At 41.2% G+C, this 15,731-nt stretch overlaps 1 protein-coding gene across 1 annotated transcript in view; it reads left to right on the top strand.

Moving 5' to 3' along the window:
- Vwa8 (von Willebrand factor A domain containing 8) overlaps positions 1–15,731 on the top strand; it is a 317,895-nt gene that overhangs the window by 69,282 nt on the left and 232,882 nt on the right. Inside the window, exon 11 of the mRNA XM_005370880.3 lies at positions 13,948–14,079. Within this exon, the coding sequence (XP_005370937.1) occupies positions 13,948–14,079 (132 nt within the window). The remainder of the gene's footprint in view (positions 1–13,947; positions 14,080–15,731) is intronic.

The following is a 15,731-nucleotide window of genomic DNA, read 5'->3' as shown; positions in this document are numbered from 1 at the left end:
CACATTTTCCAGCCCTGTGGTCTAACAGAGCCTAGAAACCATGATCACACCAAGTACCTGGATGTCCAAGTCCCACATTCACTAAAAGGATCCAATTCCTGAGAAATTGTGCTGAGCTGAGGATTGGGTCAAGAAACAGACGAGATCAAGGAGATTGTCAACAAATGATTTTAGCATATCAAAACTACAGGAGAGCTTGCTGGTTTGAACATTAAAAATAAATAGTGATTGATGATAATCCACTGTGTAAAATAGGTATCCATAAGTCCATATGGATTAAAAAAAATTTTAATTATGGAAGACAAGCAACTCTCGTTGTTACTGTAGAATGTTTGCCAACAAATATGGAAAAAAAATATATATAAGTTGAAAAATCACTGTTATGTCACCATCAGATTGATGGTTGACTTAGGAAGGTATAAAGCTGGTATGTGTTTGTGTGTACTTACATAACTAGATATTAATGTCATCTCAGAATATCTTGCAAAATACTTCGGTGACTACAAAATAGGAAAGTGATACTTTTATAATCACCAGCTACGTGACCCAGCAGAACAAACTGCCATTGGCCCACTGTGCCTCTCCAGTGTTGTGCTTGGAAGAGTTCATCATTTGCCAGGAATCCTGCTGAGAGCTGAGGGTTTGATTTGGAATATGAAGAAAAATATAGCATAGCCCTGGTTAAAGCTCACTTTGCAGAAGAAAGGCCTCTGTTTTTAAAACTCTACAGGCCATGAAAGACAACTGAAAAACTGTCCTGGCTGGAAGGAGACTGAAAATTGGCAGTAGCTAAATGCAGCGTTTCTTCCTGCATAGATTTTCAGTCACACAGGAACAAGTGGAATTGTTGGCACAACTGAGAACACTTACATGCTTATGAATTGGGTAGTGTAGTTGTATAAATTTGTTTTCTAATTCAGCAACTTAGGTAGTGATTAAATTTGCTAGAATTCTTGCTTTCGAGGAATGGTGAACTATGATGTTTAAGAGTAGGGATCATGATATATCTTCATCTTGCTCTTAAGGGAAAAAACTAATTGATTGTGTATGTGCCTGTATTTGGAGTGGTAGGGAGCCCAAAACGTGCTCGAGTGGCAACGTGGAATCTGGGTGAAGGGGAAATAGAAGTTTTCATGCAATGGCGTCCTACAGTTTCCTATAAATTGAAATTACTTCAAAATTTAAAAAAACTAACATTTGGAAATTAAAATTTAAGGGAAATATGTAATGTAGTAAGAAGTTAAAATTTATAGTTTAAATTCAAAGCTTGGAAAGTATTTACATAATTTATGGAGAGGTTATACAATTTTGAAATGGTTTTAATATCTTTTATTTTCTCTGGTGTATTGTTACCATTTAAACTAATACTTTCATTTTTATCATAAGTTGCTAATAATACTTGGAGCATGGTTTTCTTTTATAATATGTATAGCACAGTTTCCTCATTGTATGCTTAACAATGGTGAGTTTTAAAAGGCCAAAACTCCCCTGTGATGTTTTGTAAGTATGTATTTCTGTGTTGATCCTCAGTGAAGATTACTAATTATCTTCTCTTAGGAAGGACAGCTTTTGCTTCTCTTGCACAATCTGGCTAAAGATTCAGATTTCTCTCTAGTAGTTAAATGTGTATTTACTATGTGGGACCTCCATCTTCTAGAGGTGAGGGTTTGCCAGCCCTAAGCATTCATTAGGATTAGTATTTGTGTCTCCCTGCTTCTCTAGCCCATATGGACTGTAGTAGTGGGGAGGTGGGGAGGAGCACTCTAGTGCATCTAGGAATGGTGAGAACTCCCAGCTGTGTAGTCTTAGTCGGTTCAATGAGAGTGTTTGTCAGATTAGCTATCCATAGAACCCAACAAAGTAACATTTTCACTTATCAGTGATAACAATAATAAAGTTAAAAAACTCAGTTATTTCTTGTAGGTTATGAGAAGTGTAGCTATGGATACAATGTTTATTTTTTAATTTGATTTTTTGAGAACTTCATATGTGAGTGTTATATTTACATCATTTCTATTCCTCTTTCCCATCTCCAACTCCTTCCTTGTCCTCCCAGCTTCTCTATCATGACCTCTTCTGTAAGTATTATTAGACATTGTCCTGAGTCCTTTTAGTGTTTCTTGTATATACATGTATTTACAACTGACCAGGTATTTGATACCTATTGGGGTTCAGTTTCTGGAGAAAACTGTTTCTTCCTAATTTAGCAGCCATTGATTGCCTATAGCTCTTCATCTGGTGTGGGGTCTTGTGAAATTCCCTCCACCCACAATGGCATGTCAACTGGTATTATCGTTATGCAGGTCTTGTTTGGAGGACCATATTTGTTGAGGTTACATGGTTGCAGCAATCAGGTCATGTCTTACAAGATACTATGTAGCAACAGGCATCCTGGTCCTCTGGTTCATACAGTCTTTCCTCCCCTTCTTCCGTGCTCTCTGAGCGCTAGATGTTGGGGGTTGCATTGTAGATGTTCTGGTTGGGGCTGGGGAGGCACCCTGTAGTCACTCAGTCTCCATTTTGACCAGTCTTGGATCTCTGTAATAGCTTTTATCTGCTGAAAAAAACATTGGTGAAGGTTGAGAACTACTCTCATCTGTGGGTTATATTTATAATATAGTTATAAATTACTCTGGTTTAGGAAAATGGCAACAGTAGGTTACTCTAGTGTTATCTCTCCAGGCATGGGTAGTTGACTAAGCTTAGTACCAGCTATGAATCCCCTTTTATTCAGTGGTCTCTAAGTCCAATTAGACAGCTCTTGGTTATCCCCAGGATAAAAGTGCCACTATTGCTCCTTTGGGGAAATCTTGCTGGGACAGTCTTCTTGTGGTTTATAGGGTTAGAGCTGGGTAGGGTTGTTGATTTTCTCCCTTGGTGACTTGCACAACACCTTCAGATGCTATGAGAGGTAGTCCTTGAGGAGGCTTCAAGGTGAGTTCCAGCTCAGTTTCTCTTGTCTTTGAAGTTGTGGCTCTTCAGTAATAGTCTTTTCAGTTCTGGAAGGCAACCAAAGACAATAGCAACAACCTACATATATTGTTTTGGGAACCAGCTGGACCTCCCTGACCAACAACTGAAAAGGAGGTTTCTTATGTTTGGAGAATTTTGTTAGTCTGTGGCTGATGGGGAGCATTATAACCATATGTGACCTAACTCTATTTAAACCACTCTCTGTCCATATCTCTCTGTCTCTATTGCTCTTTCATTTATTTATTATATATATGCTTTTATGTAAGCTTATAAAAATGTTTCCCTACAGCTTCTTCAAGCACCCTGAGTGATATTCCCCCTACATTGCCCTTCCTCCCTGTGTTTCCCTTTTATAGCTCTTGCATCCTGCTCTCCTTCTGTAATGTTCTGAATGCTAATGACTCCCAAGGTTCATATGCTTGAGTACTTGATCCCTAGTTAGTAGAATTGTTTGGGAAGGATTACAAAGCGTGACCTTGTTCACTGGGGGCAGGGCTTGGGGTTTCAGAAGACTCGAGCCATTCCTAGTCAGCTCTCTGCCTCCTACTTCTGGATCCAAATGGGCCCTCTTAGCTATTGTTCGAGCTGTCTGCTGCCATGGCTTTGCTCTCATATCTTAAACTCTAACCCTTTGGAGCCTGTAGCTCCAGATAAACCTTTCTACTGCCTTCGTTGTGATGTTTTATTGCAGCAAGAAAAAACTAAGGCACCCTGTCTCTACAGTTCCTTCTCCTGCCTCCATGGTTCCTTTTCCCTCTCCTGGTTTGTGTTTCTACTTTAATTTCTATACACAATTCTGAAAATTTAGAGCTAGAATCTACAAGTAAGAGAACATGCAATGTGTGTCTTTCCTGGGTCTTGGTTACCTCACTCAGAGTATTTTCTAGTTGAGACAGAGTCTCATTGTGTAGCCCTGGCTGGTCTAGAGCTTGCTATGTAGATCAGGCTGGCATAAAGCACACAAAAATGCATTTGTCTCCCAAATGCTGAGATTAAAATCATGTGTACCATACACAGCTATAATAGATTTTTTTTTAATGTAAAGAAAACAAAGAGGCAAAGTAAAATAGAAAAGAGACCAGAGGGGAAGCGGGTAAGAGGTAACATCGAGCAAGTGGGGTGCAGTAGCACACACCTTTAATCCCAGTAGTGGGGAGGCAGAGGCAGGTGGATCTCTACGAGTTTGAGACCAGCCTCATCTACAGAGCAAGTTCCAGGACAGGCTCCAAAGTTACAGAGAAACCCTGTCTCTAAACAAGCAAACGAAAACAAGAGACAAAAAAGGGAGAGGACAAGACAGAAGAAGGGAGTGGGAACAAGGGAGAAGGGGAAGGGTATTTGTCTTGGAGAGGGACAAAGGGCTGCCTCTGGGTAGGAGGAGGCGGCCTGGCCCCTAGGAAAATGGCAGTTTATAAAGGTACAAGGGGAAACCCTGTGTTAGGATGAGGTGTTTAGTATTTGGGGCATGTTAATTAGGTGAGTCTAAGGGGGCTTTTGATTGCTGGACTTCAGTACTTTGATAGCTGGACCTTGGTAGTCAGCCCAGGAGGATGAAGTGGCCACATAAGGAAATAGGCCTTGGCAGCTAGCTTTAGAAATTAAACTTAGATTTAATGGGTTTTAATAAGGCAGAGGTGCTGCACAGGGGCCCAGCCCCCAGCAGGTCAGAGAAACTGGAGAGGAGATGTGGCCTTGGCGAGGTATTGGAACAGACACAGGTGCGCAGACACACAGAGGCCAAAGCTTAATGCTTCATTTTTTCCTCCCTGCTGGTGGTTTTCCTACTTTGTTCTTCTTTACCTTTTTCTTCTTTCCTCATGTTTTCCTCCTTCCCCAATGTTTCCCTTTACATCTTTTCTTCTTATTCTATCTCTTATTTTTATACCTCCTAATACAAAGATTTCTACACAAGAAGAGATTACCTGACAACAAGTTACACATTTTTCAAAAGCAACTTGAAATCTTTGCATCAGAAGAAATCACGTTAAGATCACAAGTTCCGCCGGGTGGGAGGCAGAGGCAGGCGGATCTCTGTGAGTTCGAGACCAGCCTCGTCTACAAGAGCTAGTTCCAGGACAGGCTCCAAAACCACAGAGAAACCCTGTCTTGAAAAAACCAAAAAAAAAAAAAAATCACAAGTTCCATGTTTTCTTTAGAAGTCCACAAGTAGTTGAGTGTTTTTTCTTTACCTCAAAGCAATGATTCTTTTATAATTGGTTAGCAAGGTGTTAAGCAAGCTAGGTATATTTCAGTCTGTGCCTTTTTCACTAACAGGCAGCTGTTGGCAGTTCCAGGGGAACAGATTTCTGTTCTTAATTCTTCTCTAGAGAAACTTTAAATGGGTGATCAGCTAACCCTCATTTTTCTTTACACAGAGCAGGGTCATCTAACTTCCTTTTATAACTGTTTCTGAGGTCCACAGTGGGGCCTATGATTAATTCTGCAGGTTACATGACCGAGGAACTCAGGGCTAGCTTAGGTGTAGGGACATAATTGCTTCTTTGATCATCAGCCTGTATTTCCACGTACAGAATTCATGGATCTTTCATGCACGAAACTCCCTTGTTCTCATTTTCTATCCTCTGCAAATCTGACATGTAACAAAGGGAAAGGGAGCTTTCAGACTATAGTTGCCCTTTTTTTGTATCTCTTACTAGAACAGTAGGCATAACCTAAACGATTTCCCAGTCATCTTTACTAACTGTCCTAACCACTTGTATCTGTTAGACTAGCTCAGTCCAGTTGAATCATAAGTCTAACTAATCAATGCTCTTATGAAAATCATCTTCATTATGATCTGCAAGTAAATTGCCCAGTGAGGAGTGGGATCTTCCAAGAAACAATCATACCATACCAGATACAGTAGGATATATTAATCATACCACGCCAAACGTAGCAGGAACATGGCAGCAGCAGACAGAAGGAAGGACAGCAAATGAAAGGGAAGCCGTCCTCCTGGGACTTTTCCTCTCCAGGATGTACCCAGGTTTATAATTCTCTGGGCTGGGTTCCGTATGTTCCATTCCTGTCCGCAGCTCCTCTGACATGGCCAACGACACAGTGGGAATTGGGGAGAAGGGCAAGGCCTGCTAGAGCTGTGGTCACTGTGCTTTAGCTGGCTAGAGTCCCTTCAGGAGACACTATGTGAGAAGGAGGGGGACACAGAGGGGCCGTAGCGGAGGGAGTGAAACTACTCAGAAACATGCAGAAGTAGGGAAGTGCGTTCATTCATTGGTCAAGGCAGGTAGCCGCCATGTTTGTATTTAGTTCTCTCCAAGGCTTACAGTTTGAGCTGGAAAAGGAGTGTGAGCTTACCTTTGAATCAACACCTGAACCTGATTGACGTCAGCCATAGAAGCAGAGGAGCTTGCGTTTGCCTTCAGAGGCTTCTTCAGCTTGCGAGAGGCTGAGTTCCTCAACACTGGGTGGGAGGGCATCTGAAGGGAGAAGAGAGGAGGAGACTGGCCCCGGAATGTCTGGTGAAGTGAAGCAATGTGAGTATTTTGTGATACAGCCGTGGGAGATCTCTACTGTGAATTATCTAATTCTGTGAGAACAGAGCTCTTCATTTTTTTTCAGAGAAACTCCAGTGATGTGTTTCTAGACTCTAGTTTAAAAACAAATTATGTAAAGTTTTAAATACTTTGTTGTTGTTGTTGTCTTTTTGAAATTGTTGTCTGTGTAGCCGTGGCTGGCCTAGCACTTGGTATTGAGACCAGGCTGGCCTTGAGCCTGCCTACAGAGAGCATGGGGCAGCTTCCCCTTCATCTTGACCTTCATGGTAAGGGAAGCAGAGATGTGGTTAGAGGTTCTTATTACTAACAAATATTCTAACTTTGATAGTAGGTGTTTGAACTACTTAGCTTGAGAGAAGGAAAACTGTGACTGTTTGTCGCCTTATCGCCAGAGCAAGCTGAGCCGCAGGTGCAGCTCGTCGTCTGGCTCACCCTGCCCTCCTCTACACGCATGTGCTAGTATTTGATGCCTTAGCAGTGGGGCGGGCTGCACACAGCTGCAGCTCGCATGTCTGTTTTTGAGAACTCTGACTTATTTGCTACTTTAAATTTCTATCTCCTTTCAAAGTATACCTTAAGCTAATGTTCATGTCTGAGTGTTATCTCAAATAGTTTTGATAAGAAACATGAAAGTGAACTTGATTTGATTTAGAAAGGGTTGTAATAAAGGAGTGGGCATACTTGTTCTAATAGGACAAACTAAGAATGGTGTGTCTTCTCTCATAGATAGCATAGAAATTGATGAGTAGTTACATTTAAATTTTAATATAATCATTTAATTAGTCCACATTTTAAAGGAAAATTTATTACCCGCTGAAAATGCACTCAGCTAAAATTCAGAAAACTTTCCTTTTTTCTGAAGCAGCTATAGAAATGACTGGAGTGACTTATTTCCCCAGATGGTGCCTGACACGTGACACTCCTGTTCTTAGACTGTCTCTGTAGTCATGGAATCACGTCTAACTTTAGTTAAGACTGAACACAAGTGCTTCCATTCTTCGCTCCCTGAGCTTTGCGAATGGCATGCCTGGAGGCAGCTCAGTAACAGATGCATCCGCGCTTCTGTTATGGCGTGTCTTGGCACTCAGCCCTACTTAAGTAGGGCTCCATCATGACAGTGGCTAAATTAGAAAGTTCCCTTGGAGATTTAGAAAGGGTGTGCCATTCTCGTTCATTGATAATAGAGTCTGAGCCATGTCTGTCTCTGTAAACTTAGAAAGATCTTTCCCTTAGTGTTTTCATTCAGTTCAACAAGCATTAATTGAGCATTCATTATTTGACAAATAATTGTCTACACAGTGAATTCCATGCATGCTGAAAGAGATGCTCCTTTTGGAGAATTTATGGTCTGGTTAGGTAGGGCAGCAGATGCTCCAGTAAGATTTTAATATAGTGATTTTATAACACTGGTTAGAAGATGAATGGCTCTGGTAAAAGCACTGATTCAGTGACAGATAGGAATAAAATAAGCTCATGACAAGTGTCTCAGGTATGACAATAAATGTTAAAGTAGGACTAGCTGGTAAAAACCAGGGTGAGTTGGAGGACTCTTGTGGATTATTATTTAAGTATGTAAAGATGTGTTAATTTGTTTTTGCTATGGAATATTACTGTAACTGTGTAAAAGGTATTGTTTGTGCTGTATTTAATTATGTAAAGATGTGTTTGTTGCATTTGTTTCACCTTGCCTGCCTAAGGTGGCATCTGATTGGTCTAATAAACTGAACGGCCAATAGCTAGGCAGTAGAGGGATAGGTGGGGCTGGCAGGCTGAGAGAGGAGGAGAGAATGAGGGATAAAGAGAGGAGGCACTTGGGGTCAGCCAGGCAGCCACCAGCCAGCAAACTCAGAATAAGAAATAGAGAAGAAGAAAAAAAGATTAAAAGCCTAGAGGCAGAAATGTAGATGAAGAGAAACAGGTTAGTTCAGGTTAAAGAAAGAAAAAGAAGCTAACTAGAGACAAGCATAAGCTGAGGCTGAACATTCATAACTAATAAGAAGTCTCCCTGCCGTGATGTGAGAGCTGGCTGGTGGAGGGCTGTGAGCAAAAGTGAGCTCGAGAGAAGTGATTGGAGAAATGAGTTGATGGAGGTGCTGTTAGCATGGGAAGTAGAGAAGGGAAATGTTTGTGAGGAGAATAGGCAGTTCTTTAAGGGCGTCTTTCTGACCTTGAGGTTTCTAGGTGGTGTGGCTAGCAGCTTTTATGTCGTAGATCTATTTTTTTTTACAAACATTTCTATAGCTATTTTGATACTAAAGATAAATTCTTGGGGCCTGCCTGCAGGTGCTAGGTATAAGACAGAGTCTGGCCAGTGAGGCTCTTGGCAGGAGATTCCCAGGCAGTGATGCGGTTTGCCATCTTTAGATACCATGGCTGTCCTCAGCTGTCCTCACTGGGCTCTGGGGACCTGTCGCCCTGTCAGCAGAGCAATAAAAAAAGATAATGTTTAGGAATCATTACTGTATGAGTGTTAGTTGAAATCATGGGGATGCATCGAATAAGCTCTGGGAACAAGTAGAAAGAGAAGAAAAACCGGATACTGAATCCTGGAAACATCAGCATTTAAGGGCTAAGGTGAGAAGTCTGGAGTGTTGAGGAGAAAGCAGAAGAAGTCAATAGATTGTTGTATTCAGTTGAGAAATTATGGGGCCTTTGCCCAGCTTTGAGGCTGGCAAGAGGTAATGGACTTGGGTTGTTTACAGTAGAACCGGTGTGATCTGCTGAAGACCTGGATACAGGGCTCAGTCAGGTAATCAAGCTTTTTGGATTGTGGCATTTTATTGATGAAGCCGGGGATGGAGAGACTGTGGGAGAAGACCAAGGCCCCGTGGCTGGCCAGGTTTGGTTGAGGTGCATCTTAGATATCCCCATGGAAATGTCAGAGGACTGTGGCAGGCACAGGTCAGCATTTCACAGATTTGAAAGAAAAAACCAGAAGTTAGGAAAATAGATGATTTGTACAATTATGTAGCTAGATAAGAGAATTATTTTTTAAAATAAGAAAGGAAATAGCAAGTGGTGGTGGCACATACCTTTAATCCCTTGGTTAATTTAATTGACTTGGAGGTTAGAAGCAGGCAAATCTGAGTTCAAGACCAGCCTGGTCTACAGTGAGTTTTAGGACAGCCAAGGCTACACTGGGAAAACCTGTCTTGAAAAACTTAAAGACTTAAAAAAAAGGATACCTAATCAATCAAATTTAAATCAAATTTAAAAGGATCCTGTTCCATGGTGGTTGATGACCCTATCACTATCTCACAATAACATACATTAGCTTTGTACTTTTTCAATCTAGGATTAATGAATGTTTTTGATGTCTTTCTCTCATGACCTCCTCACTAGCTTGTATTTTTTTGCATGGGTTTGAACACACTAATAATAAACCCAGAGTTAACCAATAATGCAGTGGTGTCAAATTAGGGTAAGGAATCAAAGTCCTTCTTGGTGTCACTTAAGAGCAAGCTGTGAGATTTAAATTCTTCACTTTTTTCTACCTGTGCCTTCCATTGTCTGTCTGTTGTACACAGAGTCTGAACCTGTACCTACCTGAATGCTGTCTTGTGGATCTGTCCCTGAATGTGTGTCTGCCCATGTCTGTCTTTAACAAAGGACTTTGCTCTCTTTTATTAAACAGTACAGAGAGCATCACATTGGGGGAGGAAAGAAGTGTATTTTTTAAAATCTTTAACAGAGCTTTACAAAGGGTGAAGTCATTGACTCCAGCTGACCCCCATGTGCTCAGATAACAGCCTTACAGATATCTTTGTGAACAGACTGACCAATATATCCGTGTTGTATTCAATGTTTGTATGGATATTCATTTCATAAGGCCACTTTCAGCCTATTCTGCTTCCAGCAGTGGGTATAACACATACAAACACATGCGCATTACCTTGGGCCAGGGGTATAGAAGAACACATAATTTAAGGTTATAGCTATGCATTGCTTAGGTTGTAGAAGTTGATTACATAGGAAATCCAGGGCAAGTAAGGTTGGTTATTCTCTTCAAGTAAGGTAGGTTAAACAGGCAGAGTACACAGTGGGATAGCCGTGTTGAATGATGTCAAGGTGTGTTTATTAACACTTGACTGTGAGGTTCAGCAAAAGTTCCAATCTCTTAGAATTTAAAAGGTATCTTTACCATAATGTATACCATTTTTGAGTTGATAACTTTTATTAAATGGTGCTCTCCTGATGTGCCTTAAAGTGACGTTATCAAGAGAATTAAGGAAAACTTTCAGAATAGACTGAGAAGAAAAAGGCAATAAAATAGGGAGAATGAGTTTATGAAGTTGGCAGTTGTTCGTGAAGTGGGAATATAACCACAATCGGTAGACACAAGAGCACCAAGGAGATGATGAAGATGCAGCAGGGTGTCCTGCTAGCACAGTGTTTGGGGAACTGATGCAAAACATGGCCAGGCTCTGCAGTGATGCAAGGTCAAGAAATGTCTGTACAGACAGACGTCTTTATAGGAGCAAAGGCCAACGTTTGTGTGGTACATGGGCTGTAAAGCTTGGGTAATGAGAGAAGGCCATTTCTAGAGCATCACTGTGCCTTGCTTTGGAGTGATGTAAGAACTTCCTCCAGAGCAGGAATGATGGAATTATAATTTGAAATGGGGAAGATGTCTAGTAACTTTGCATCACTTAAAGTAGAACTCCTTTTTTGTTGAACAAGCAGGTAGATGAGTTTTTTGAGACAGGTTTCTCTGTGTAACATCCCTGACTATCCTGGAACTAACTCTAGTAGACCAGGCTGGCATCGAACTCACAGAGATCTGCCTGCCCCTGCCTCCCGAGTGTTGGGATTAAAGGTGTGCACTGCCACCACCCAGTTTATAGATGAGTTTTTAAATTTTAATTTATTTTAGGTGTATGAGGATTTTGCACCACATGCATGTCTGGGACCTGTAGAAGACAGGAAAGGGGACTGGATCCCATGGACCTGGAGCCAGAGATGTTTGTGAGCTGCCATGTGGGTGCTGGGCACTGAGCTAAAGTCCTCTGCTTGAGCAGCCAGTGCTCAGTCATCTCTCCAGCCCTCTAAGCATAGATGATTTTGAGAATGAAAAAATTCCATTTCCATTTCTGTTTAACCGACTTTTCTTGGCGACTGACTATATCCCATGTGTAGTTCTAGGATCTGGAGATTATGGAGTAAGTCAATTGATATATGGTATTTTCCCAAAGGGATGTTGTTCTCGTGAGGCCCATGCATCTGACAGCTTGTTGCCAGAAGAGAGTGCCAGCTGAACCGCCTCCTAGACCTATTAGATGAGCTCCCACTGCTGACTCTTGGAGGAGCAGTGGTGATTTGAGTAGCTGCTGACAGGAAAAGAGCTGCAGAGCACAGGACTACGTACTGGGTTAGCAGTGAAGAACATGGTCTTGAGAGTTTCTCTTCCTGCTCCACAGCCTGGAAATAGGAAGAAAGTGGATTACTTAGTGCCGTGGTTCTCAACCTTCCTAATGCTGCAACTCTTTAATACATTCCTCATATTATGGTGACCCCAACCATAAAATTATTTTCGTTGTTACTTTGTAACTGTAATTTTCTACTGTTGTGAATGATAATGTAAATATCTGTTTTCTGATGGTCTTAGGTGACCCCTGTGAAAAGGTCCTTTGACCCCCAGTGGTCGAGACCCACAGGTGAGAACTGCTGATTTTTAGTATGTCAGGATTGGGTATTAGAGGGTGAATGTGAATGCCTTACAGACAACATCAGTGTGATATATTTTATTACAAACCACAGTGTAGTTAATATACTAGAGAAAGTGTGTCAGAAAATGCTATTTCTATTTAAGTGAAATTGAGTTCATGGAAAAATTATGAAGTGTGATGTCAGTTATCCCTTTCTAAGGTATAATGAATTGTGTCTCTTATTCTCCAGAATTACCTTTCAGATTAGCAGTCCTCAGAATGGTAGTTCACCTGGCAAGGTGATCTCTCTGCTCTCTGAAGTGTAGTCTAGCCTACTGTTCTTACGCTACTGAAGTATTTCATAGAGTTACCTATAAGGGTATAACCACTACAGCAAATGGTTGAGTACAGTTGTGTTCATTTCTGGAATATGCACGCTCTGACTTAAACCCTTTATCAACATAAAATGTTCTGTAACTGGGAAAACACATCTTTAATTTCACCTCTTTGTCTTTCTGGAGATTAATAGCTGTTCGATCTGGTCCCTTAGTTATGCCTTGCTCCCCTCTATTGAATCTCCCTGAAACAGTGTCTCTCTCCATGAAATCCATTCTTGTTGCAATATGGAAGCAGTTTTCACCAGACTGTTGTATGCTGTGCAGATTATGTAGAACATTGGGCTTCCATTTTTTTTTATGGTAACACAAAGAGATAATTTTTTTCTTAGGTTTCTGGAAAGGAGTGATTGCCTGTGGGATTTAAGTCTCCAGAAAGAAGACTTTAACTGAGATGTTGTATGTTGTGTTTGATCATGATTTTCTTCTGAAAGCTATTTTTTTTTAAAGATTTATTTATTATGTACACAGTGTTCAGCCTCCATGCCTGCAGGACAGAAGAGGGCACCAGATCTCATTACAGATGGTTGTGAGCCACCATGTGGTTGCTGGGAATTGAACTCAGGACCTTTGGAAGAGCAGTCAGTGCTCTTAACCTCTCCAGCCCCCCTGAAAGCTATTTTCTGTGCTTGTAGCACACTTTTCAATATCAGGTGGTTGTTCACTCTTTGCCCTACTTATCTTTCATTGTAGTGACTGTGTTCTAAAATTAGTGTAAGGTTTTTTCTGTTTCTGTTTTCAAAAGACCACTTTTTCATATTGAACATACTTTAAGCACGGGTTTTAATTAATTTTCAATTAATATTTTTGTTATAACTGTCTTTGCTCTGTTATGTGTTTTTATATAGTAGCTGCTATGAAGGGAGATGATCAGTGTTAGAATGATTGGCTCACATCGATTCTACAAAACTGAGACCTTTACAGTGCAGATGGCACCAGGCCAGCTGCTGTGCAGGACTGAGTTTTGTGATTTGTTTTAGTCATTTGCGTTATCTGTCTACACAGATGGACTGCTGAGTAGTGTCTGAGTTCTCTTTTCCTGAATCTAGGGAACACATTCTCTTCGTTCTGGTTTCTGCAGACCTTTGATGTGGCCCTGTTTCACTTCAGTCTTTTCTAGAGTTGAACCATACCTTTCTAGCGCATTGTAATGTGTTATCAAGAAATGTGGATTCCAAACTTGTACCAGCTCAGGAACGGAGCACTTCCATTTTCTGTGACTTTAGCCACTATTTTTATATCATAGTTATTGTTTAAGTGGAATGGTATTAGTAGAAAGTAAAATAGTCTCATTAGCTTCAAACTCTTACTTATATAAATGATATGAAATGGTTTCAGTTCTAATTAGATAGAAATTCAGATATTTAACATTGTTTCTGAAATTAGAGGTAAATTACATATCTTTCTGGTAATTTGCAGCGCTTTGAGCTCCAAGGTTGTGGAAACTCTATGCTTCCTAAGGACATTGTAAGAGTGGAGAGGATGACCGACAGCCACTGCTCCCAAGCTCACGTGACAATCCGAGTGGCCGGAAAAGAGGCGACCATTAAGGTACTTCATCATAGGTTTATTCACCCTGTCCCATTCTGGCCTGAGTTCGACTCCTGACCCTCCGGCAAGTCTGTGGCTCTGCTGCACCTCTCTAGATCACCCGTGTGACTACATCTGTACCCAGAACTGTGTGCTCCAAAGTGGAAAAAGTTTGAAAAAATGGGGAAAGCTTTTCTTAACAAAAACGTGTAGTTTACCTCTGAGAAAATCAAGTGTTGGTTGAGGGAAATGTTTTGTGCTGTGAGTTTTTCTGAGGAACAGTGCTTTCAAATGGATTCCCTCCAGCAAAGGGAAACAGCTCTTCTCCAGTGGAGTGTCAGAGTCCAGCCTCGCCCCAGGGCAGGCCCCGTGCCCTGATGAAGTTAGTTGGCAGACACAAAACAAACTCTGTGGTGTTTGTTTGTTTCTTTCTTTTGTGGGCTTTTTTCTTTTGTCATTTTTCTTTTATTTTATTGTTTTTTGTCTTGTTGGAGAGAGAGAGAGAGAGAGAGAGAGAGAGAGAGAGAGAGAGAGAGAGAGAACATGAAGTTGAGTGGGTAGTGGGTGGGTAGGATCTGGGAGGAGTTAGAGGAGGTGCAAAACATGATAAAAATATATTATGTGAAAAACATAATATAACATAATAAAACAAAATATAATGGAGGAAAAAGAAATAGTGCTTTTAAACATTTTCCCAGTAGAGAATCCTGTTTCCAAGTCCCCTTCCCAGCTGCAGGAAGCAGTTTGGACAGGAGCTGTGCCGTTGGGCAGTGCTTAGAGAAAGAATGTGTGTGGTCTGTTTGTGCTTCTATTCTAACCCTGAGCCCAGGGCTCTAGGAACCCCAGGGAACCCAGCTTGAAAATCCTGAGTGTAAGAACAAATGCCTGCCCTTTGTAATCAAGCACAATTCTGTTATAACAATTTGTTTTAATATGGATATTACTATTTATTCATGTAGCTATACTTATTTATTCCTTATTCATGTTATGTCTATCTTGAGCCAGGCTGGCTATAATTAGACTTAGTGTATATTTCTTTTCTCCTTACATATACTATCCCCTTTAAATCCCCCAGTAGTCCTGGAGGTAAGTTCTGTTATTATTTTATAATAGCTTAAACAGCTGAGCTGTCCAGTGGCTCCGAGCTTCACCCATGTTAACTGGTCAGGGGGTAGCAGTCTGCTAGGACCTTTAGGTAGGCCCTGGTCCCACTGTACGCCTGACCTGCTTCAGATGGATGTCCTCCCATGATCTGAGCTAGAGGCAGAATAAGGCCTGCCTAGTGTGAAGGGTAGAGGGGTCATGCAGGGAGGGAAAGGGAAAGCTTCTGAGGGGAGACCCAGGCTAAGTCTGAGAAAACAGCATAGGAGTGTCCTGTGGCCCGTGAGTATGGTGTTGGAGGGTACTGTGGCAGCTTTAATAAACTGTTTGGCGCTATGAGATACGAGCCAGTTGCCATAATTTGTTTTACTTGGTAATGGCTCTGTAAGTTCATTCATTGCCTGCCATCTCTTCCAGTTCACTTTCTATGTTAGTACCATGATGATCTTCCTTAAATGCAGATCTGATATGACACTTCCTAACTACTAGCCCTTTAGAGTTTGTTTTATACAGTCCAGACAAGCCCACACTCCTCAGCACAGCTTGGGCCCCAGCAGGCCAATAAAGAGAAA

This window comes from Microtus ochrogaster, unplaced genomic scaffold (assembly GCF_000317375.1).
Source record: "Microtus ochrogaster isolate Prairie Vole_2 unplaced genomic scaffold, MicOch1.0 UNK88, whole genome shotgun sequence".
Lineage (NCBI taxonomy): Eukaryota > Metazoa > Chordata > Mammalia > Rodentia > Cricetidae > Microtus > Microtus ochrogaster.
Note: the sequence above shows the minus strand (reverse complement) of the source record. Positions and strands in the feature narration are given on the sequence as shown.